The sequence below is a fragment of the Macaca fascicularis genome, chromosome 5, assembly GCF_037993035.2.
Source record: "Macaca fascicularis isolate 582-1 chromosome 5, T2T-MFA8v1.1".
In the NCBI taxonomy this organism is placed as follows: domain Eukaryota; kingdom Metazoa; phylum Chordata; class Mammalia; order Primates; family Cercopithecidae; genus Macaca; species Macaca fascicularis.
In genome coordinates, this window is record NC_088379.1 from 44,138,949 (window position 1) to 44,161,569 (window position 22,621).

Here is a 22,621-nt window from a genome sequence, read left to right on the forward strand (position 1 = left end):
CCGCGCCGCGCCGCGCCGCGCCGCGCTTTCGGGGTGCTTCCGGAGCTGGTACTTGGGCAGAACTACCCGGGGTTTATTGTCTTCGCTTCACAGGGTCTGTTTGAGTCCTGTCCACCGGACCCTACCCGGGGTACCTTTGAAAACAAACGGGCTATGTTGCTGTTGCTTGTCGGTACCCTCTCCTGACGCCTCCATCGCCCGGGTCATGTGGACCCTCGTGGGTCGGGGCTGGGGATGCGCACGCACTCTCGCGCGGTGGGCCACTGGGGCCGCGCTTGGGCCCGCGCCGACCTTTGGGGCTGCTCCAGAGTCCTGGCCTACCTGCAGGGTCTACAGCTCCGCAGAATTCAAGGTGACTGCCGCCTGGAATCTGATATAGCCACGTTTTAAAACATTGGAGTACCCCATGCGATCTTGGAAATGTGTAGGACTTTCTGGGACTAGCTCTGAATCCTGCTTACAGGGAGGTAGAGCAGAGTGTGAGCACGGCTCAGGTTCCCGACCCTCCACCGTTCACTAGTGTGACCTTGGGCAAGTCACTAACTTCGTAGGATTTCTCATTTGCAATGTCAGATGTTGATTTGTTTACGCGAGCCACTGGTCGAAGTGCTTTGCGGGTATTCATCTATTCTCCTAAAAAGTCTGCTGAGAAAGTTGCTAGTAAATGTTAATATAACGTCCATTTTCCTGCAAATTAACTAGCTATGTGGCCTGGGCAAGTTACTTCTTTGTCACTCTCCTGCTTCATTTGTTGAATGCAGAACTAATCAAACATCCATTGGCTAATTGGTGAGATTTGTGTGATTTGAGGAGTGGACTTTTTTAGACTAATACCTAGAATGCAGGAAGTGCTCGGTCTGTCTTTGTAGTTTTATTATTTCCTTCTACCTCAGCCAGAGCAAACCTGTGTACTTTTGACTCTGGTGGGAGAGGGTGGGAGGTTCAACAACTCTGATAATTGTGAATGGATACAGTTTAGGCAGAAAAGTGAGGTGACTGAAGGCAAGCTATAAGTAGGCAGAAAGACAAAACCTTATAATTAATCAACTTTGGCCCTAATATGCCTGTGGTTTCAAAAATGGATTTATATTGCAATTCACGGTTTTAAAGATGGTGCAATTCTCTACCTTTTGAACTGAAGGGAAAGAAAATCTACAGGGCAAACATCAGAATTGGTCTTTTTTTGGTGGGGGGGCAGACTTTCAGCTATAATTGTGCTTTTATTATCTGTCTTATATGGGGCTGTTATAAAAAAACTTAAAGCTCTTGTGAATTTTATATTTCATTTTAATTTTATGGTTTTGATGATTGTGAAATATAGAGTTGATTGGAAAGAAATGTTTAGAGTACAAAAAACTGGTATATTTTGCTTGATAACAATTTCTAGCAGTTTGTGATGTGTTTTAGTAAAAACGTTAAAGATGTGTACACGTAAAACCAGGAGTTCCATTTAAAAATATTTTTAAGTTTTAAGTGAAAGTCTTTTGTTGGATGTCATCTGTTTTTCTTTCTCACCAGAGAAGCTGTAAAGTAGCAAAATTGTATCTAAAATAAAATTTTGAGGCTCAGTTAGAAACACAGATTTTTAAATAAATCTGATTCCTGGTTAAATGTGTGATAGGAGCAGAAGATTTCTTTCAGCTTTTCTGTAGCTCCGTTGCCTCAAAAGTTACTGGACAAGGTATTCTCAGGTCTTTAGAAGTTCTAGGTATCTTAAGTTCATTCACGATAACAAATTCAGTTCCTGGTTGGCCCTAAAAATGGTGTAGAAATGTTAAGGGATTATTATTTAGCTGTATAGTTACCTTTGACTGTTAAACTGATGTTCCTTGTAATATGAACTTAACCATATGTCTTTATTCTTAGAATAATAATATAAACAGTATAAATGCTAGAAATGATATTGTTCAACGATTAAAAGAATATTCTTTGAATTGTTATACTTGTTTGATAGTATGCAAAATTTATACTCTTAAATGTGGTATTTCCCCTTTCTAGGAAAAACTTGACATGTCTAGGTTTCCTGTTGAAAGTATTAGAAATTTCAGTATCGTTGCACATGTGGATCATGGCAAAAGTACTTTAGCTGACAGGCTCCTAGAACTTACAGGTATTTCATTTATATTGCATACTTAACTGATGGGTGCGAGTTATTGAGAATTACTTTTACTCTTAAATTTTAATTTTATACGTAATAGTCTCTCTTTTTTTAAAGCCCAGAGAAATATCAGTAAGTGTTTCTGTTTATAGGGACAATTGATAAAACAGAGAATAATAAGCAGGTTCTTGATAAATTGCAAGTGGAACGAGAAAGAGGAATCACTGTTAAAGCACAGACAGCATCTCTTTTTTACAATTGTGAAGGAAAGCAGTACCTTTTAAATCTCATTGATACACCGGTAAGTTTAATATTAATTTTGCGTGTATTATTAAAGTCAACATTGTGTCAGTAGTGCAGACAGATCCTTGTTTAATTTTTGAACTGAATATTAAACATCTGCCTTTGCTTTTTGTTTTCTCAGTGTTCTTGTGTTAGTGTCAGTTGTTTCAAAAGTGTAGAGTACAAAAAAGAAACGAGTATTTACAACTTTTATCAAGTCAATAAATTTGACATAATGCCCTTTCCTAAAAACTACCTCAGATTTACAGGTATCAATATTTTTGTTTCTCAGGGCCATGTTGATTTTAGTTATGAAGTATCCAGGTCACTTTCTGCTTGCCAGGGTGTTTTACTTGTGGTTGATGCAAATGAGGTAGGCATTTTTCATTTTGCATGATGTGACATGTGATATGACATGACTGTTTGGTTGTTTCAAGAGTTTTTCTTTAAAATGTGTTTTGGAAATAGAATTTTTGTGTTTGAAAAATAGATTTATTACTTATTGAAAATCATATGGTTTCATCCTATTAACTTGAAATATTATTACACTAAAGCATTCTCTGGAATTGACTAGTTTTTAAATTGGAATTGTTCAAAAGATTGTTGTATTTTTTTTGAAGTGTGACATCATGTTATCAATGCATCTTACAAAAAAACCCCACCAACTTTCGCATTTCTTAATCTGAGGTTTCTATATCCATTTTTTAGCAGATCTTGAGAATAAATCATTAGTTTCAGATCATTTTAGGTGATTTTAAGGCAATAATTTGGGAAGTATTAGGTTTTTAAAAAATCAGTAACATTACTAAGCTCTTTTGTGGTGTAAACCATAAAGACCTTCAGCAGATGACCATATAAGAGCTGTGAATATACTAAAGTAAGCTTTTGATACATGTTTCTCAGAAACTCTTCATTCAAAACCCAACTTTTTTTAGTGGGGGTGGTGGTGGTGTTGTGTTAAGACTTTCCTGATCTCATCAAGGAAAGTCAATCTTGACCTTATATAGGCAGTACTGGGCTTTATAAACTGCCTTGATGAATGTGTTCTTTACCAAGCTTTGAGGTCCTTGAGAGTCCATGTTACATCTTTTGTTTCTCCAATGCCTGATGTATTTCCTGGCATAGAAAAGGCCCTCCAATAAATGCTTTCTGAACTGAAAGGAATTATTACAGAGAATGATTCAGATGCATGGAAAAATAGCTATCATAGTTGATTTGCCCTGTACCTTTCCTTAAAGGCTTCTTATCTCAAACTTAGTAGACTGTTGGCTCACTCTACTTGGTGTGGTTATTGCTTTACCATCAGCGATTTTCATTTTGATCCCAAAGACATAAGTTGGAGAGAAAAGTATGAAGGGTAGCTATGTGGCATTTTGTTTAATTTTATTATTAGCATGATGCAAAGTCTCTTGATGAAGATGTGTGGAATGGTCTTAAATTACAAGTTTTGTGATAGATAATAGAATGGTCATCTCAGTGTCTTGTGTCTTGATATTTTCAGGGTATTCAAGCCCAAACTGTAGCAAACTTCTTTCTTGCTTTTGAAGCACAGCTAGCGGTAATTCCAGTTATAAATAAGGTAATTACAATGAGACAACAGTGTTGTTATTTCACTTTCTAAAAATACAATTAGTGTTTAAATGTCAGTTGTACTATTTATTATATGAGGGATCTCCTGCTATTTATTAAATATATTGGTGGGATTTATCTCTTTGAATTGTATGTAACAGAAGTGCAACTTAAACTCACCCTTGCACAGAGTTGAGAAGATAGTTCCCCTGAATTATCTTACAGTAACTGAGGGCCATTTCTGTAGGGAAGGAATGCAGAGCAGATGAAACATGTTTGTCGGATTAAACCATACATAGGAAAAGAAGAGAAGTTTATAATCTAGGAAGAAACAATACAGCACATGAAGCATGACAATTTAGTGCTAAACTGAGCTGTCTATAAACTTCCATTTCATATTTTAAAATTAATTTAGAATCTTAATTTTAAAATCTGCGTTGCTTTAAATTATATTTATTGATAATGGAGTTAAGTTTAAAAGAAGGCCATAGGTAGGACAGCTTGTTGTCAGACTTAATGTTATATTTAACTTTTAAAATCAGTTCACATGCTGCTTAATTGATAAATTACTACTGATCTCTTCTGCTGCCCTGGGTAGCTAACTGCTTAAAGTTTTTTTGCATGCTCTGCTACCTGACTTCTCTTTTTCAATCATGGTTATTAAATTGTACTGCTAATATATAGATTATTTTACTGCTTTTGAAAAAATGTCATAGAGGGGTCAGTTAGGCTGAAGTGGGTAAGCTTTTAACTACCTCCGAATACTGTTAATACATAATACATCTTATGCTTATTATACTAACACATAATGGATTTTTTTTTAAAGATAGATCTGAAGAATGCTGATCCTGAAAGGGTTGAAAACCAAATTGAGAAAGTGTTTGATATTCCAAGTGATGAATGTATTAAGGTAAAATACTTTCCTAAAAAGATTATACTTTGAAAAAAGTCGCAGGAAATTGGGCTAAGTGAAATTTCATGGTATTTGATAACCTGACATTATACGCTGTTTTTTTATAGTTTTGCAAATTTCTTTTACTATTAATTTCCTTTTATCCTTACCAAAAGTCCCTTTTATATTTTTGGGACATACAGAAATTATTGTGATGCTGTAGTTAAAGGAACTGAGGCGCAAAGGTTTTAATCACTTTCCTAAGATCATGGGTTTAGTTAGCCAATGTGCCAGGACTAAAACACAGGCCTTCTGAAACTCCCTGCGGTATTTCTTGTGTGTCATTTTGCCCAGTGGAAATACTGTCTTTGAAGAGCAGGTTCAAACTAATTTCAAGGCATTTGTATGTATCATTCTTGGAACTGACAAAAACCTATTTTATAAAAAGCTATAGTAGTGCTAGGAAACAATGGATCTTATTTATATCAAAGTTGCCACCATTATAAATTTGAATTTTTGTTTACCTTTCAAATGATGATTTGCTTGTTAAACAGCCACTGCCAAACTGCTATGCTACATGGTAGTGTAAAGTATGTCAGCGCAGCACTGTAATGTTTTTCTTTCAATCTCATTTAATTTTCAAAAGAGCAAGTTATACATGGTTTTATATTTTGGATTGTGTTATATTAAAATGCAATTAACTATTCTGATTTTAATCTTAATAAAATTCATTCAGATTCTTATTTGGTATATGCAAGCTAAGAGTATGGCAGTGAACAAGACAGACAAGACAGTCAATAAATAAGTAAAGACAGACAGACTTTCTGCAGACAGTCAATAAATAAGTAAACAAAGAAGTAACCATAGGAATTACTGACTAGGATAGAGTTTGTCAAGGAAATTCATTTGACAAATTGTTATTATTCTAGGTGAAATACCATAATGAACAGTGAAAAGTCTTTTTTCTTAGAGAGATGTTATGACATGGAATAGCTTAGCAAAAGCGTCTCTGATAAACTGAAACATGGAGGAATGAATAATTTTCCGAAAAGCATTCCAAGAATAGAAAAGACCGTGTGTAAAGGACTTAAATTAGAAAAGATTTGGCATGTTTACTGATCAGAAAGGTAGATTGGATGAGAAGGCTTTGTAGGGGTATGCAGGAATCAAGTTATGCTGGGACTCTTGTGCTAAAGAGCTTGAAAATTATTCTGAGGCAATGGAAGGATTTTAAAGCAAGAGAAACAAATAAATTCAGGTAGCCTTACAGAGAATGGATCAAAGAGGTGTAAGAAGAGATACAGGGAATCCAGCTATGAATAGTAGCCCAGATGTGAAATTATTATATCTTAAGTATTAACTATCCATATGAAAAGGAGATTATGATCCAGGAGGAAACAACATAACCCATGAAACATAACAGTTCATTGCTAAACTGAGCACTGTCTACAAACCTCCATTTTCATACTTTAAAATTAATAAATAACCTTAATTTTAAAATCTGCATTGCATTAAATGATGTTTCTTGATTTGGAGTTAAGTATATAAGAAGCACGGCTGTCCAGAGGCAAGATAGCTTGTTGTCAGATACAAGAAATGAACCATACCATTCATTTGATTTCTTTTTTCTGGTAATGTTAAGCTGCTCTGTGTATGGGCATAGAAAAAACATAATTGGATGCAGTCAAGGTTGAGGTTTTGCCAGCTGCCTCTGATAAGGAGAGAATAGAAAGTGGTTGAACCAGAGTGATTGTAAATGATGGATCTTGGAGTCCCATCTGGGAAAGAATAGAAATGGAGTGGAGGGTGGAGCTGATGGACAGCATCAAGTAGTATATTCAGTAGTTACAAGTTAAGGACTGTTGTAAAGAAAGTGCTACAGTCTAGAGCAGTAGTTGTCAGTGTTGGGTGGTTTTGCCCCTGGGCAAATATTTGGAGATAGTTTTGGTTTTCACATCTTGGGAAGGATGCTACCAGCATCTTGTGGGTAAATGAGGTGCCCTGGTTGCTGCTGAACATCCTATAATGCACAGGACGGCCTCCCAAAACAAAGAATTATCTGGCACAAAATGTCAGTAGGGCTGAAACTGAAAATTCCTGGTCTAGAGTGAATGGGAAGGGTAAGAAGTTTGAAATCAGGATTTCAGAGATAGTCCATTTATTACTGGTGATAAAGGTCAGTCATACCATGTGGTTTGAGTGTTGGCTTGCTTTTCTGGTGTGAGAACAGTAAAGTTAGTAGTAAGATGCCTTATGGTTTTATGCCATCCACATACATTGTTTATTCACACAACAACCTTGAGATTTAGGCAGAATGTGAATAATCACTTCATTTTTTAGAAGATAGAATTTATACTCAAGGAGATAGATACTGGTGAAATACACGCATTCAATGCAGAGATATGATTGTTACCCAGATTTTGAACTGCTAGTCTATTCCTCTTTCAGTGCCATAATCAGGACTCTCTTGTAATTCAATTCTAGAACTGTAGAACTACCCAATTATAATAGAAAAAGAGGTATTTGTCAGTATACTGTTTGCTTTGTTCTTTTCCTTTTGCTGTATTTCTCAAATTGATAACTATTGGAATTATTTCTTCCTTCTGATCATAAGTCACCGGTCATCAAGATAGAAAAGTATAGTCAACTTTAAATGCTTATATTTTTCGCATGTATCTTTTTAGATTTCTGCTAAACTTGGAACAAATGTTGAGAGTGTTCTTCAGGCAGTTATTGAAAGAATTCCCCCGTGAGTATTTGGTGATTTTTATACTAGTTGTCTCTATTTAATAGTTCAAAAACTGTCTATGCTTAATAGTTCAAAGATTTTATCAGCTTGAACTGTTATTTTAGCTTAACAGATGTGGCAAATATTCTTGTAGGGAGTGAGAATAAATTTATTTGCTTTTAGTAAAATATAGAAGGCAAGTACAGTAAAGAAAAAGCAAAGATGATTGATGGAGGTCTTTTCATGACAATCATTATAAAAGATACCTCAGTACATTGGCAATTATTTTCCTTTGCTTTAAGCTGAACAAATATATTTATAAATAATTTGTTAAAACTGGAGGTTATTAAATCTAATATATTTTATAAAAAGGTCTTTTTATTTAGGCTGTTGTGTATCAAACTTTCTCAAGAACTCAAATTAAGTACAATATCTAAGTTGAATACAGGAATTTTATTAAGATTTTAATTTAGTATATATGTATTTACTTTTTACTTATATTTACTAGCCCTAAAGTGCATCGCAAAAATCCCCTGAGAGCTTTGGTATTTGACTCCACCTTTGACCAGTATAGAGGTGTGATAGCCAATGTAGCATTATTTGACGGAGTGGTTTCCAAAGGAGATAAAATTGTATCTGCACATACTCAAAAGACATACGAAGTTAATGAAGTAGGAGTTTTGAATCCTAATGAGCAACCAACTCATAAATTGTAAGTAATCTGCATTAGTAATTAAAATGCATTTGTATGTGGTTCTGTTTCTGCATTTTTCTCAACTTGGTATGCTTAGAATGATCCTCAGTTGGTAACTTAAAAAAAACTGTTTAATGCAACTATACAGTAAATGCTCTGTCAGAAGGAATCTTGGGTGAAGGACAATAGAAATGTCAGTTGATACTTTTTTTATTCTAAATGACTAATTATAACTAGGTTTACGATCAAGGGTAGATTGGATCCTATATTGATACATTTGATGAGACAATGAAAGAGTTCCCTCCACCCATATTGGGTATCATTTTTGACAGTGCTTCATAACTAGATTTTCCATTGTAAAGGTGGTATAACAGAAACCTTAATAAATCTTTAGTGTGGAATTCATGGTAAAACCTTGATTAAAATTCTTGGGGAGTGGGATTAGCAAGGGTAGTGTGCATTAGAAAAACATCTGAATTGACTTGTAAAAGAACTATTTATTGAGTGCCTACTCCATATCAGGTACTGATGAGACATGACCTTGGATACATAATTTGAGCTTTGTAAGGTCCTGTTTCCTCATTTGTAGAAATTATTGAACCAGATGACAATCAGATCACATTTGAGTGTTTAGTGTTGTATGTCTAAAAACAGCACTATATTGAGTCAAAGTCTATTTTTATTTTACTGAAATATTTTAACATCTATTTATATTCTGCCATATATACTGAACATTATCACATCTTCATTTAAGGTTCTTAAAGCTCATTCTAAGTGTAAATTATTTTAACTTTGTAGGGATTTTTTTTTTTAAACTACAGCTGAACTCAGAATTCGTTCTTCTGCTAAAGGAGGAACATCAGATGTCCAGTTTGTTCAGAGTTCACATTTTTCTTGGATAAAAAGTTACCTTTTTTCCATTGTTAAAGCATTTGCAACACAATTCATTAATAAAAGACATCACAAGTAGTGTACTTATTGTAATGCTTTTGTACTTACTAGTTTCACTGTATTTACAATATACTTTAGAAACTGCTGTTTAAATTGCAAAGGTTGGCAGAATCATGAAAAAGGTGATAGGTTTATAAGTAGAGAGGTCTAATGGATTGTAAGACCTGGTGTGTCCATTTGCTGGCAAGCTTCAGAGTTTGATAATTGATATGGAGCACTTATTTTCAAAGTGTATGGAAAGTTTGGAAAGTGTATGATAGTTTCCTGGGAAGGTAGAACTAATTGTGAGTTATGTGCTTGAAACATTAAAGCAGTAAATATTTGCATATAATAATTTTATTTAGATATGCAGGACAGGTGGGCTATCTGATTGCTGGGATGAAAAATGTCATTGAAGCGCAAATAGGAGATACATTATATTTACATAAGCAACCAGTGGAGCCCTTGCCTGGGTTTAAATCAGCGAAACCAATGGTATTTGCAGGTGAGGAGCTCACAAATTCAAAGGTTGAAGGCCATATTTTTAAACTAAAAGTTTGTCTCAGTGGTTAAGGAAAAAAATACACATTCTGATTATGTTAAATAACCACGAATTCCAGCATATTGTTTTACTTAATTCTTTGTTTTACTTAATTCTTTGTGTTTATCAGTTTATAATTTCATATGTATGATGAAATTATATGTGGGAGATCATTTAGGATGTGTTAAGAAATAAGCTCTTAAGGAAGAAGTTGTGATGTATAGAATACAGTAATAGAAATTTTTCTTACTTTTCTAGGGAGTTCATTATTTGAAACATTTTTTAATTAGGATGTTCTTATTACTGATTATCATTAGACACTGACTATCTTCATCTTCGATAGAGTTTCTTTAATATTGTATTGTACTCATGTAGACATGACAGAGAATGGTGTTGCCTCATGTATATATAATTTCAGAATCTGTTACTTCCTTTACTTTGGAGAAAGAAAGACCTGATTGAAGGTCATCAGGTTACTCTGTGCCGAGTATCTAACCCTTGATTTTCGCCCTACAGTCTCTCTCACTGGGAATTAGGAACTTTGTTTACCCCTACCTTTAGGCAAAGTCAGTCATCTGGATTTTAGAGGACTTCTGAGTTGTCAGATGAAAGAGAATCAGTAGTGATTCCCATAGTTTTTGTAAGTAAATACCAAAAAGCAAAATTTATCTGGTTTTAAGTAGATAATCTGCCTTAGAAAATTGAGAGTGCAGTATAGTTTTCATTTCTACTCCTATTTTTATCTAATAATAAAGTTTCATTTGGGTTGTGGGATGTCTTGTGCTTTTGTTTTTGCAATTACAATGTGTTTCCTTAATAGGCCTAATTCCCATGTTTTTTTTTTTTTTTTCTTTTCCCTGTAGTTTTTCAAAAACATTAAAAACATTATTTGAAGTGCCAATCTAGGTGTATATTCTTTAAGACTAATGACTTGTAAGATACTTTGAAACCAAATTATCATAAATTTTTAGCAAACTAGTATTTTGGTCCATAAAATACAAGAAAGTAATTTAAAAGGTAAATGACTAATTTGGAACTTGGCAGCACTACACATGTGGTTTGATTGGTTTGGAGGCAGCTTATCACATGATAATTAGAAATCATTGTATCCCCAGGAATGTATCCTGTAGACCAATCTGAATATAACAACCTGAAGAGTGCTATAGAAAAACTAACTTTAAATGATTCCAGTGTGACAGTTCATCGGGATAGTAGCCTTGCTCTGGGTGCTGGCTGGAGGTAAGATTCATTCACTTTTTTTATAGGAAAGAAAGGTATAAATGGTATATTTTAAAAATAATTTTATAAGAAAGGGAGGTTTTTTTAAAGTATCAAGTACGGGAGGTATAAAATGGTGCATTGTTCTGGAACATTTACTGAAAATAAGTTTATATTAGTGTAAAGTGGACAAAAACAATTTTTATCTGCCTGTTTCACGTTGTGGATTGACATTTTATGGGTAAGTTTTATAGTGATTTAAAATAGATTCCCAGTGGAAGATTTTAATTTTATTTAATGAAATTATGCTAGCATTTAATTATATTGTGAATTCTTTGACTCAATTCCATCCCTCCCTTAAAATAACAATATGTTCATTAAAAAAAAAAAAAAAAATGAAGCCCATGGGACATAAACATTTTGGGGTTTATCTTTTCCTCCCCCAGGCTAGGATTTCTTGGACTTTTGCACATGGAAGTTTTCAACCAGCGACTGGAGCAAGAATATAATGCTTCTGTTATTTTAACAACCCCTACTGTTCCATATAAAGCTGTACTTTCATCATCAAAATTGATAAAGGTACTTAGTATTTAGTACTGTTTTGCATTAGTCTCTTGGAAAAAATAAATGTGTGTATATACAATGCAGGAGAAGCTTTTTGCTATACCAGTAGCTGATTAAGTTTTAAATATTTATTGATTCGTAGTAATAAACATTGAATTACCCTATGCCTAATGATGAATAACTTTTTTGAAAACTAATTTATGCAGTATTTTTCTTAACCTGATATAATCTCCACATTATCAAAACTAGTCTATTGCTGATAGTAAAAAGTAAAATTAGTAGTGAAAACAATGTTCTGATTCTAGCACAAAGATGCAAAATGTAATTTTGGTCATAAGTAATTTCTCATAAAAAGTGAAGCATTCATTCCAGTGACTGAGAAATTTTAAATTTCAAATCAGTGATGAAGACAATATTGTATTCCATGTAAGTGGCAATCTGTTCATTTTAAGCAAATACTAATTTTGGCAATCTAAATATTTTCCAACAAAATTAACTATTAAACTATAATGTTTTCTAAATGTCAGGTTAAAATGTATTCTTTTGTCATACTTTTTCTAAATGGTCCATGAAATATGTTTAGTAAATATCAATAATTGGAATATATTGTTTACTAATACTTATTAATACTAAATGATTTCAGCGGGAGAGATTTTAAAATATAAAGCAAACAAGAAAAATGATCATTATATTAAGATTTCTTTTTAAGTATTGCTGATTTTTCTAATTTTTAGGAATATAGAGAAAAAGAAATTACAATTATCAATCCTGCACAATTCCCTGATAAATCAAAAGTAACAGAATATTTGGAGCCAGTTGTTTTGGGCACTATTATCACACCAGATGAATACACTGGAAAAATAATGATGCTTTGCGAGGTATAACTGTAATACAATTTAATACAAAATTAGGTTTTAGTCCTCTGAAATAGTGATTTCCAACTTGTTTTAAAAGATTTCTTTCTGCTGAGCATACTGAATTTAAAGAGATTTTCATATATCTATATATGTCTGTGTCTGTACACACAGATATAGATATATATACTTTTAAAATTTTGATTTCAAATAAGAAAAATATTTCTGATAATTTGTGTAATTTACTGATTTGATATCTTAGCCCAAAGGAAAGAAATTTGATAATTAGCTAAATGTATAATTTCTTTTTGCCTTTTTGAGTAGTTTGAAAGGTGATTATAGAACTTCAAGGACCATAAATTTGAAAGTACTCCCATTTTGCTTTAGTTCTCACCACATTGTAATAAATGATTTAATCCACAAATGGTATGTAATTATATTCTTTAAAAATACTTATTTGAAATACTCAGATACATATTGGAAAGTGTCAAATGGTGACTTGAGTTTTAATTAGGTTAAAAACTAGATTGTAATCTTGGTCTCACACTTTTAATTTCTCTGGACCTAATTATTTATAAAACAAGAAATTAGGATTTTTGACTTTATATGTAGTTACATTTGATTTACTGTTAAATGAAAGTGTTTATTTTAAAAGATAAAATTCTTAGATAAAGATTAAAAGCTTTGATAGCAAGCCTAAGGTAATTGAAATATAAAATGTGTCGCCTTGGATTATAAATACTGCCTATAAGTTTTTACTAGACCATTAGAGAAATACATTATTCCTCAGTATTTGAGTAGGTTATCATTAAACCCATTTTTTTCCTTCCCTTTTTAGGCTCGAAGAGCAGTTCAGAAGAATATGATATTTATTGATCAAAATAGAGTTATGCTTAAATATCTCTTTCCTTTGAATGAAATTGTGGTAGATTTTTATGACTCTTTGAAATCCCTATCTTCTGGATATGCTAGGTAAAAAATCAATGAGAACCTAAGATGCCTGACCAACTTTTTTGAAATATTGATGACCAAGAGTACACTAATTCTTTAATACTTTCAGCTTTCTTGAAGATAGTTGAGAATCATACGCTAAGGTTAAAATGACTTGGAACAACCTTATAGGTGTTACAGACTACTTGTGATTTGCTTATAGGAGAAAAACTTCCTTTGATTTATTTTCTAACTTTTATTTCTCTTAACAAAAAAAGTTACTCCCCTTTTCATGAAGAGTTGTATTCCTTGTCTGTTAAGAATTAGACCTAATTTCAAAAATTTACTGTAACCTCAGTGGCACTTTTAAAATGTATTTGTATGTTACGCAATCTCAAGAGCATCTGTTTACATTTGAAAAATAAAAGTGCATATTCAGTCCGTAAAAAATGTTAAGTGTGCCCCTCCATTAGTGAACACTTTAATAACTTAGTCTTTCCAGGAACAGGTTGTCCACATCATGAAAACCATTGTGTATCTCATAGGAGTACATGGAGAAAAGCCAGACAAAAATGAAAGAAGAGTTACTATTAAATAACAAATAAGGAACTCAGGGCATGGCATTCTGAGAGGCTGTTTTTTTTTTGTTGTTGTTGTTGTTGGGGCATCTCACTCTAGGTACCCTCACTATGCCCTAAAATCTTATGTTACGGGATAGTATATAGTAGAAAATAGATATGAAACATGGGGAAGCAAAAGGGGAAAAATGAACATTGACATCTATAGAACTCCCACACAGTGCATGAATATTAATGTTAATGTGCAGAGACAAATTTCATGTTTAACGAACATGCTACAGTGACTTGGAATTTTAACTTTATTTAATCATCTTGTCAGTGAAGAGAGTTAGCATATATAATTCTTCTTACCAAGGAATCTTCATGTTCCTTTGTATTGAGAATTTTTTTCTACTTTGTCACCCAGTTTTTTTTTTTTTTTTTTTTTTCTTTTATGTCTTCTTTCAGACAAGACCTTGAGCAAGTAAGTGGCTGTGGAATTTAAAGTAAAATGAATTGGGGGCATATTAAAATTACTAGAGTTGAAAGGAAGATTACTAGGTTTAATGTTTATAAATATTTTTCACAGAAGTCTGTCAATTTTAGTTTGCATTTGGGTACTACTTTCTGAATTATAAGTGGTCTTAAAAACCCTTTTCATTTGGAAACTTAAATACATTTTGAATTTAATGAGAGAACGTGATTTTTGAACTACATAAAAATAAAATATTCCCGCTTCCAGCATTAAGGTAATTGTTATGTTCAAGATGGATGTTTTACATATGCAGTCAATTCCACACTTAACAGAAAGTCATCATAGGCTATGAATTAAGATCAGGGAAAAATTTATTTCATACCAGGAGGCAAGAATCAACTGCAACTAGGTCAGAGCAGGGAGTCCTGTGTTATACTAGAACTGTAGTGGTGTCTAATCAAACAGGCATTTGCCCTCAACCCATAACCCCAGTAGCTTTTTGGAATTGCAGATGTGTTTCCTGCATTCTAAGGGAACACTAGAATGCCTGTGTTTTCAGTAGAGGTTAGGAATTGATTGGGCTCCTTGGAAAAAGAAAGCACAATTTTTATAATGATTTCTTTTGAAAAAATGAGTTAAGAAATTTTTAAGATTTTTAATATTTTGGACCACAACATAGCTGGAGCTGTAACAACTTCAAAGTTAAGGACCACGTCTGTTTTTTCCTCTTCCTATTTGCTTTGTATTCTATAGGATACTTAACATGGTATCTTTCATACAGTAAATGTTTAATAAGTGATGCTTTCTGAAGAAAGGATTTTAACAGTACTTCTGAAAAGAATCTGTTAATAGAGTGTATTATTGTCATTTTATGACCTTTCTGCTGAAAATCTTTAGAAACCAAACATAATTTTGCAAGTCCAGGCACCAATTGTTTTAAAATTAAGACAGTAGGAGTATACATGTTCTTGTCTGTGATTGGGACAACTTGTAAGCCTATAATTGAAATTTTCTTGTTAGACTTCAGTTTTATAAGTTAAACATTTAAATACCTGTTTTGACTAACATTGCAAGCTTTGACCACATTGTTAAAAGTAACAGCTGAAACTAAGTGCTTGTTTGCATGCTAAACTAGGCTCTGTTTGGCTCTGTTTAAACATGTATTATGTACTAGGCATTGCTCTAAGTGGTTTACATGTATTAACTCATTTAATCCTCACAAAAGCCCTCTGAAGGGAGGTGCAAACTGAAGAGCCAAATAGGAAATTCAAAGGTCTCATTTATTAATGGCATTTTATGAGTGTCATAGCATTTATTTAAACATAGAGTTGTCATTGGTAATAGAAAGTTAAACAGAAACCCAACTCATAAATCTGAAAATGATCCATTAATATATAGTATTGTCTGAAGCTTGCCAGCTGCTGGGAACATGGGAAGGCATGGTATTTGTTTTCAATAAACCCTTTTCTTTGTCAGGTTCACCAATTTATTTCCCTTTCCCCTATAAACATATTCCCTTTGTTTTTGCCCTTGATTTAATAAACATAAAAAGATAACATTTAGATCCATTCACAAGAAATTGTATGTGTAATATTTTGATGGAAAGATCTCTTTGGGGAGTGTAATGTGGCAGAAAGTAGCCATTTTGTAAAGAGTAAAAAAGGTAATCTCTTGGGAAGTGTAATATTTATCACTTGGACTTTTTTCCTTTTAGTTTTGATTATGAAGATGCAGGCTACCAGACTGCAGAACTTGTGAAAATGGATATTCTACTGAATGGAAATACTGTAGAGGAGCTAGTAACTGTTGTACACAAGTAAGTTGAATAGAAACTAATCGTGGAATGTGAAAATACTCACTTTTGATATGTTTTTCACTTATTTTTGAGCAGCTGCATTTAAAAAACTTTTAAAGGTAATTAAAATAGAGTTCACCCTACGTACTTTGCTTTCTCTTCTTTTTCCACACTTCTCTCTGGACTGCTAAAAATAGAACAGAGCTATAATAGTCAAAAAGAATAGTGTAATAGAAATGTTTCCCCTTACCACACACACACACACAAAAGTTTAAAAAATTTTATGATGATGGATTTAGAATTGGGAACAAGTTGTTTTGTTTTGTTTTGTTTTTTTAGATGGGAGTCTCATTCTGTCACCAGGCTGGAGTGCAGTGGCGCAATTTCTGTTCACTGCAATCTCTGCCTCCCGGGTTCAAACGATTCTCCTGTCTCAGCCTCCTGAGTAGCTGAAACTACAAGCGCTTGCCACCATGCCCAGCTAATTTTTGTATTTTTAGTAGAGACGAGGTTTCACCATATTGGCCAGGATGGCCTTGATCTCTTGACCTCTGATCTGCCTGCCTCAGCCTCCCAAAGTGCTGGAATTACAGGCGTAAGCCACCGCACCCTTTTATATTTGTAAAAAAATTATAAAAAGGAAAAAACCCACGTGTTCAAGAAACAGCAGATTGGTTAAAATGAATTACAAAGCACCCATATTGTTATTTTCAGCCATTAAAACTTGTGGAGTAGTATTTAGTGACAAAAATGTCTATTAAATAAGAGGGTAGAATATATCATAAACACTGATCATAACAAAAATATGCAAAAAAATGACTAGAAAGATATATGTTTAAAATAAACATTCCAAAATGTTTACCGTTTTCAGTGGCTAAGGAAAGAGAATCAAGAACGGTTTCTATTCTCTAATGTATTTCTAAATTTCCTGTAATCATACATTGCTTTCTTAGAGAAGTTGTTCATGATTCAGAGAGTAAGAGATATTTATGATAAGTAAGTTCCATTTGAACCTCCTTTAGAGATCACCTTTACACTGATTATGCAACTGGCCTAGAAAAATACTTGAAATATTCTTATTTAGGATATATAAACAGTTGTATTTTTCTGTCTCAGAGACAAAGCACACTCAATTGGCAAAGCCATATGTGAACGGCTGAAGGATTCTCTTCCTAGGCAACTGTTTGAGATAGCAATTCAAGCTGCTATTGGAAGTAAAATCATTGCAAGAGAAACGTGAGTTGAAATTGATTTTTGTTCTTGAGCCAGTTTCAGAAATGATATACCTAAAAAGTGAAAGAATATTGAACATTTTAACATTGGCCTAAGCTTTATTCTTACTTGTAGAAACAGTATGATCGTGCTCTCCATTTTTCTGATTTAAGTAATGACTGTTAGTTTGAATTACTTATATAACACCATTGGGTGATGTGATTTGCAGTTAGTATAATATGTATGGGTTTGAGGAACTGTTTTAATTTCCACTCATATGAATGTCTATAACTGAATTTCCCGGGTAAGGAATTTCTTTATGGTTTTATCCCTTTAGGTAGATTATAAATTAATAGAAACTGAAACTAAAAGGTTTTGTCTTCCTAATGACAAAATTACAATTTTTTTTTTAACTCAAAGTATTTAATATCACTTCCCCACTTCCCCAGAGCTAGGGAGGTTATAAACCAAAGAATGCCAATACCATGTTAGGATTTGCATTCTAGATTAGGGACCTCACATGAATTATAGTAGACATGGAAGATAGGCTAGTTTCTATAGGACATGGAAATGTAATACAGAAATCAGAACACTGGCTGGGTGTGGTGGCTCAGTCTGTGATCCCAACTACTTGGGAGGCTGGGGCAGGAGAATTGCTTTGAGACTAGTCTGGGAAACATAGACCCTGTTTAACAAAAAAACAAAAATAGCAATGAAGAACACTGAATAAGCTGCTCAGCTTGTAACAGCAGGTGCAGGGTGTGTCTTGTAGCACTTCCCATTTCCTTTCCTTAATGATACTAAGACTTCTGGGAAACAGGAAGTATCTCCTCAGTTATGAAAAGTTGAAAATTGCTATTAAAGTCTACCTTTACTCAAACCTAATGGGGAAATACAACTATCATGTTAATATAGACTTGAGGTTAATTTTAGGCCCACTGTTTGAAATACATTTCATTTCCTAATACAATTTTGCTTCAGTTAGTTATTCTGTGTTTCGTAAATACTGAGAACAGGCAGAGTGGAGATGATAACCAGGGAACATCCTGGAAAGTGCAACTTAAGACAGTTAGCAAATGCTCATTCTAACATAAGTGTGTTGAGAGAATACCTTAAAAAAACAGGTTTTTCTCTCTAAAGGAATACATAAAGGTGGAGCTATTTTCAAAATTAGATGATCTAGAAATTTCTCAAACATTATAGAAATAGATTAGTTTATAACTGGTGGGGTAGATATATTAATCTTCCTAGCCACTCCATCCACATTCAGTAGAGGCAATAAGATAATAAACATGTTTTGTGTTTCTGAAGTAGTAGTGGTAACAGTATTTTTAGATTGAGTAAAAAATAACGTAATATATTTCGTGTAATCAAGGTCACATCATGCTTGAATTTGGCCTAATCAAGCCTACCACAAGCCTTGACCTTTTTTTCTTAATGTGTGTTGACAAACATGTTGAATTTGTTCTTTTATGCCAAGTACATGAAAATAAATACAAGAGCATTTGAAGTATCTAATTAATATGCTTATGGAAATTTTACATAGGTAATGATACTGTCATTAAAATTTTCTAGTAAAGGGGAGATTGTTTTTGGTAAGAAAGTGCTTTTAAACAGTATGGAATTATGTACTTAAACGAAATTTTCTCTTTTACAGTGTGAAAGCCTATAGGAAAAATGTTTTGGCAAAATGTGTATGTATCTAGTTGTATTTTTTCTACTTTATAACTTTTATGGGTTTTAAATCAAAGGGGGCATAAGCTTACTGATTTCTATTGTTGGTTTTTATACATTATTTCCAAGTTTTCATTTTGAATAGGTAAATTTCAGCTTGACCATGGCAACCGGTTCATTTTGCCCATATCCTTAAATATTTTTTCATCTTATTTATAAAATAAAAATTTACAAAAGAATTATGAAAATTGTTCTTATATGTAATACTAAGGAAGATTCTTATAACAGTTATTTCTATGATCTGGGTAACATGTTTTCTTGATCTAACATATAATGAAAGATTTTGAAAACAATGGCTTTATTTTACAGTTGAAATCAATCTCTCCTGACATATGCTTTCCCAGTTTGCTGTTATTGAGCTGTTAAAAAATTATTCTTGCCTGGGCTTGGTGGCTCACACCTGTAATCCCAGCACTTTGGGAGGCCAAGATGGGCAGATTACTTGAGGCTAGGAGTTCGAGACCAGGCGTGGCCAAACCCCCATCTCTACTAAAAATACAAAAATTAGCCAGGCCTGGTGGTGCATGCCTGTGATCTCAGTTACTTGGGAGGGTGCAGCGCGAGAATTGCTTGAGCCCAGGAGGCAGAGGTTGCAGTGAGCAGAAATCATGCTACTCTACTCCAGCCTGGGTGAGAGGGAAACTCTATCTCAAAAATTAAGAAAAATTATTCTTAAATATAGTGAGAATTGAATGATCAATTCTTTCTCCAAATGCTCAGTATAGTTTTTGGCACATTCATTCCTATGTGATTAAGAGTTTCCTATATTAGACTGTGGCTTTATAGTCAAAATTCCAAGCTTAGAATCAGTAATGAGATTAATAATTCTTCCTTGACATGCATATTATAATACTTGGTTTCTTTAGGGATCTTCACCTCCATCCAAATTAAAGCCTTTATCATTCTTTGACAGTAAAATTAGGATCTGCTAGGAAGATTAGAGAGATGTCTGCCTTATGGAAAATAATTTGGTATGGTTATTAAGATTGTACTGATGCCTCGGTAATCATGTGATTATTTTCTCTTTAGAGTGACTCAGACTTCCAATTTTTAAAAATATTTTTCAGTATGGTGGTGATATTACCCGAAAAATGAAGCTTTTGAAGAGACAAGCAGAAGGGAAAAAAAAGCTGAGGAAAATTGGCAACGTTGAAGTTCCAAAAGATGCTTTTATAAAAGTGCTGAAAACACGATCTTCTAAATAATTGGTGGGAAAACAAAAAATTTTCATAAATTAAAAACTATCTGTTTTTCACTGCAATTTGTAATATGCTGACAACAGAATGAAAATTATAAAATTTGCTTGTTACTTTCAGGGTATTCAGGTTCAAATAACTTACTAGCCTTTCGTTGAAAGGGAGTAATGAGTGGGTAGGTTAAGAGCTTAATATTTTGAAGCCATGTTGCCTGTTCTCAAATACTTGTTCCAACCACTCACTAGTAAGGTGAGCTTTGCCAAATTAACCTTTGTTTCCTCTTGGGTAAAATAGAGATTATATACTACCTACATAAGTTGTTGTGAAGATTAAATGTGGTAATACATTAAATATTCAGAGGTAAAAGCACTCAGTTGTTAAGTCCTTAATGCAGTTATATCCTTAAATGCATTGTAAGGTCCTTAGAAACTGACTTTAAGCAAGATGTCACGTAGCAGGTCCTTGAATGATGACATTTCCTTCTAAGTGGTTTATAACATTGATGAGGAAAAAAAAATTGGTTTATGAATCATTTCATTATTATTATATATTTTTTTTTTGAGACGGAGTCTTGCCCTGTCGCCCAGGCTGGAGTGCAGTGGCACAGTCTCGGCTTACTGCAACCTCCACCTCCCGGGTTCAAGAGATTCTCCTGCCTCAGCCTCCATTACAGGTGCGCGCCATCATGCTTGGCTAATTTTTTGTATCTTTAGTAGACATGGAGTTTCACCATGTTGGCCAGGCTGGTCTCAAACTCCTGACCTCGTGATCCACCCGCCGTGGCCTCCCAAAGTGCTGAGATTACAGGCATGAGTTACGATGCCCAGCCATGTCATTTCATTTAAAGTCACAATTTCCATGAATCTCAACAAGTGAGGACCTGCTATATTTTGTTGCGTGCAGTTTTTCCTTACTGACACTAAAAGGCCACATACTTAAGATTCCATCTACTTGGTTAAAGGATTTTCAGAATCACCTTAAGTGTCAAATTTGTTAGCAGGATTAATTTATCTGATATGAATTCATTTATTAAACAGAACTCAAACAACATACTAACTAGACAGCTGCTCTAGTTCATGATAAAATGTTTATAGATTTTATCAGGTTGTTTGAAACTAAATGGTTTACATCTAAATTCACGGCAGGAGCTGTCTTTCAGACATTCAAAATGCATTTGTGTAAAATGACAGGTGTTTGGTGTTACCAGGAACTCTTAATGATATTTTAATAATTATTGTCTAAATTTCATAATTGAAGCGATTTTAGAGTAGTTAACTTGAGATTTCAGAGCCACTAAATGGCTGTATTTCTCCAAAGCTCTCAGCTGCCGTGTTTATTCAGCCAATGAACAAACCAGACTGCAGACTATATTATAGCAAGATAACATTATTTAGCCATTGATTTTTATCTTCTACCTTGCTTGAATGAACTGAATGAAGAAAATGCCTTTTAGGGATAAACACTGTCAAGGATGAATTTTATACTAAGGTTATGTGAAAGAAAAAAATCTCAAAACCACTAAGCCAGAGGGAAGTCAAGCTGGGAACTGATTGAGGCAAACCTGCCTCCCATTTTATTCCTAAATGAAGACAGTCACAAAGATAAAATTTGCTCACAAGGAAATTCCTTATGGACAAAGACAGAACTCAAATTCTTCCTTCTGCTCACATGAAACAAATGCATAAATGGTTGCTTCCTGTGCCCCGTGTTTCACTAAGCCAGATTAAGATGTAAGTATTCCCCTACCCTCCTCTCACACGTAAATTGTATATTCAGTGAAAGGCTAATCAGAAACCCAGAAGAATGCAACTCTTTCTCTCTTACCTGCCTATGCTTGAAGCCCCCGCCCCTCTTCGAGTTGTCCTTCCTTTCAGGACCAATGTACACCTTACACATACTGAGTGATGTCTCATGTCTGTCTAAAAATGTGTAAAACCAAGCTGTGCCCCAAACACCTTGGGCACATGTGGCGAGGACCTCCAGAGGCTGTGTCACGGGCACATCCTTAACCCTGGGAAAATAAACTTTCTAAAGTGACGAGAGCTGTCTCAGATATTTTGAGCTCCCAGTTATTGTGAAATCATCTTAATTATAAATTAAGTAGAGATTTACTTAAAATCACGTGTAGAAGTAGCCTGAGATGTAGTCCTAGATACATACGTTATCATCTTATGTATCTTCCCTCCCCTTTCCAGGTTCTGATAAAACAGATGAAATCTGAAAGACCATGACAGCAGTATTTTGAAAATGACAGTATTTGAAACTAAAAAATTGTAAAACAAAGTGTTCTATCACTGCCAAGGGATAAGTTACAAATTGGTTCTTGGAACATAATATGTACTGTGTGCTTGC

The 22,621-nt window shown here is 33.9% G+C and overlaps 2 protein-coding genes across 8 annotated transcripts in view; one reads left to right on the plus strand and one right to left on the minus strand.

Annotated features, from left to right (window-relative positions):
- The first annotated feature begins 22 nt into the window (after positions 1-22).
- GUF1 (GTP binding elongation factor GUF1) lies at positions 23-22,303 on the plus strand. 5 transcript variants are annotated; one of them, XM_074040931.1, is made up of 17 exons: positions 23-617; positions 1,999-2,110; positions 2,251-2,399; positions 2,673-2,753; positions 3,882-3,959; positions 4,776-4,859; positions 7,526-7,590; positions 8,078-8,281; positions 9,559-9,698; positions 10,850-10,973; positions 11,399-11,531; positions 12,251-12,394; positions 13,209-13,342; positions 16,047-16,148; positions 17,244-17,363; positions 18,997-19,033; positions 20,141-22,303. In XM_074040931.1, exons 1-17 carry the CDS (start codon positions 567-569, stop codon positions 20,276-20,278), a joined length of 1,896 nt encoding a protein of 631 aa, XP_073897032.1. In that variant the 5' UTR covers positions 23-566; the 3' UTR covers positions 20,279-22,303. The 5 variants fall into 5 exon arrangements, with proteins under 5 accessions (XP_073897032.1, XP_005554852.2, XP_005554855.2 ...); XM_005554795.5 differs by having other exon boundaries at positions 23-352; XM_005554798.4 differs by lacking the exon at positions 12,251-12,394 and having other exon boundaries at positions 23-352; positions 20,141-20,638.
- Positions 14,158-22,621, minus strand: part of GNPDA2 (glucosamine-6-phosphate deaminase 2) — a 34,134-nt gene continuing 25,670 nt past the window's right edge. For all 3 annotated transcript variants that reach the window (XM_065544958.1, XM_065544955.1, XM_065544956.1), the window contains one exon: positions 14,158-14,349. In XM_065544958.1, the coding sequence (XP_065401030.1) occupies positions 14,240-14,349 (110 nt within the window). In that variant the 3' untranslated portion in view covers positions 14,158-14,239. The remainder of the gene's footprint in view (positions 14,350-22,621) is intronic.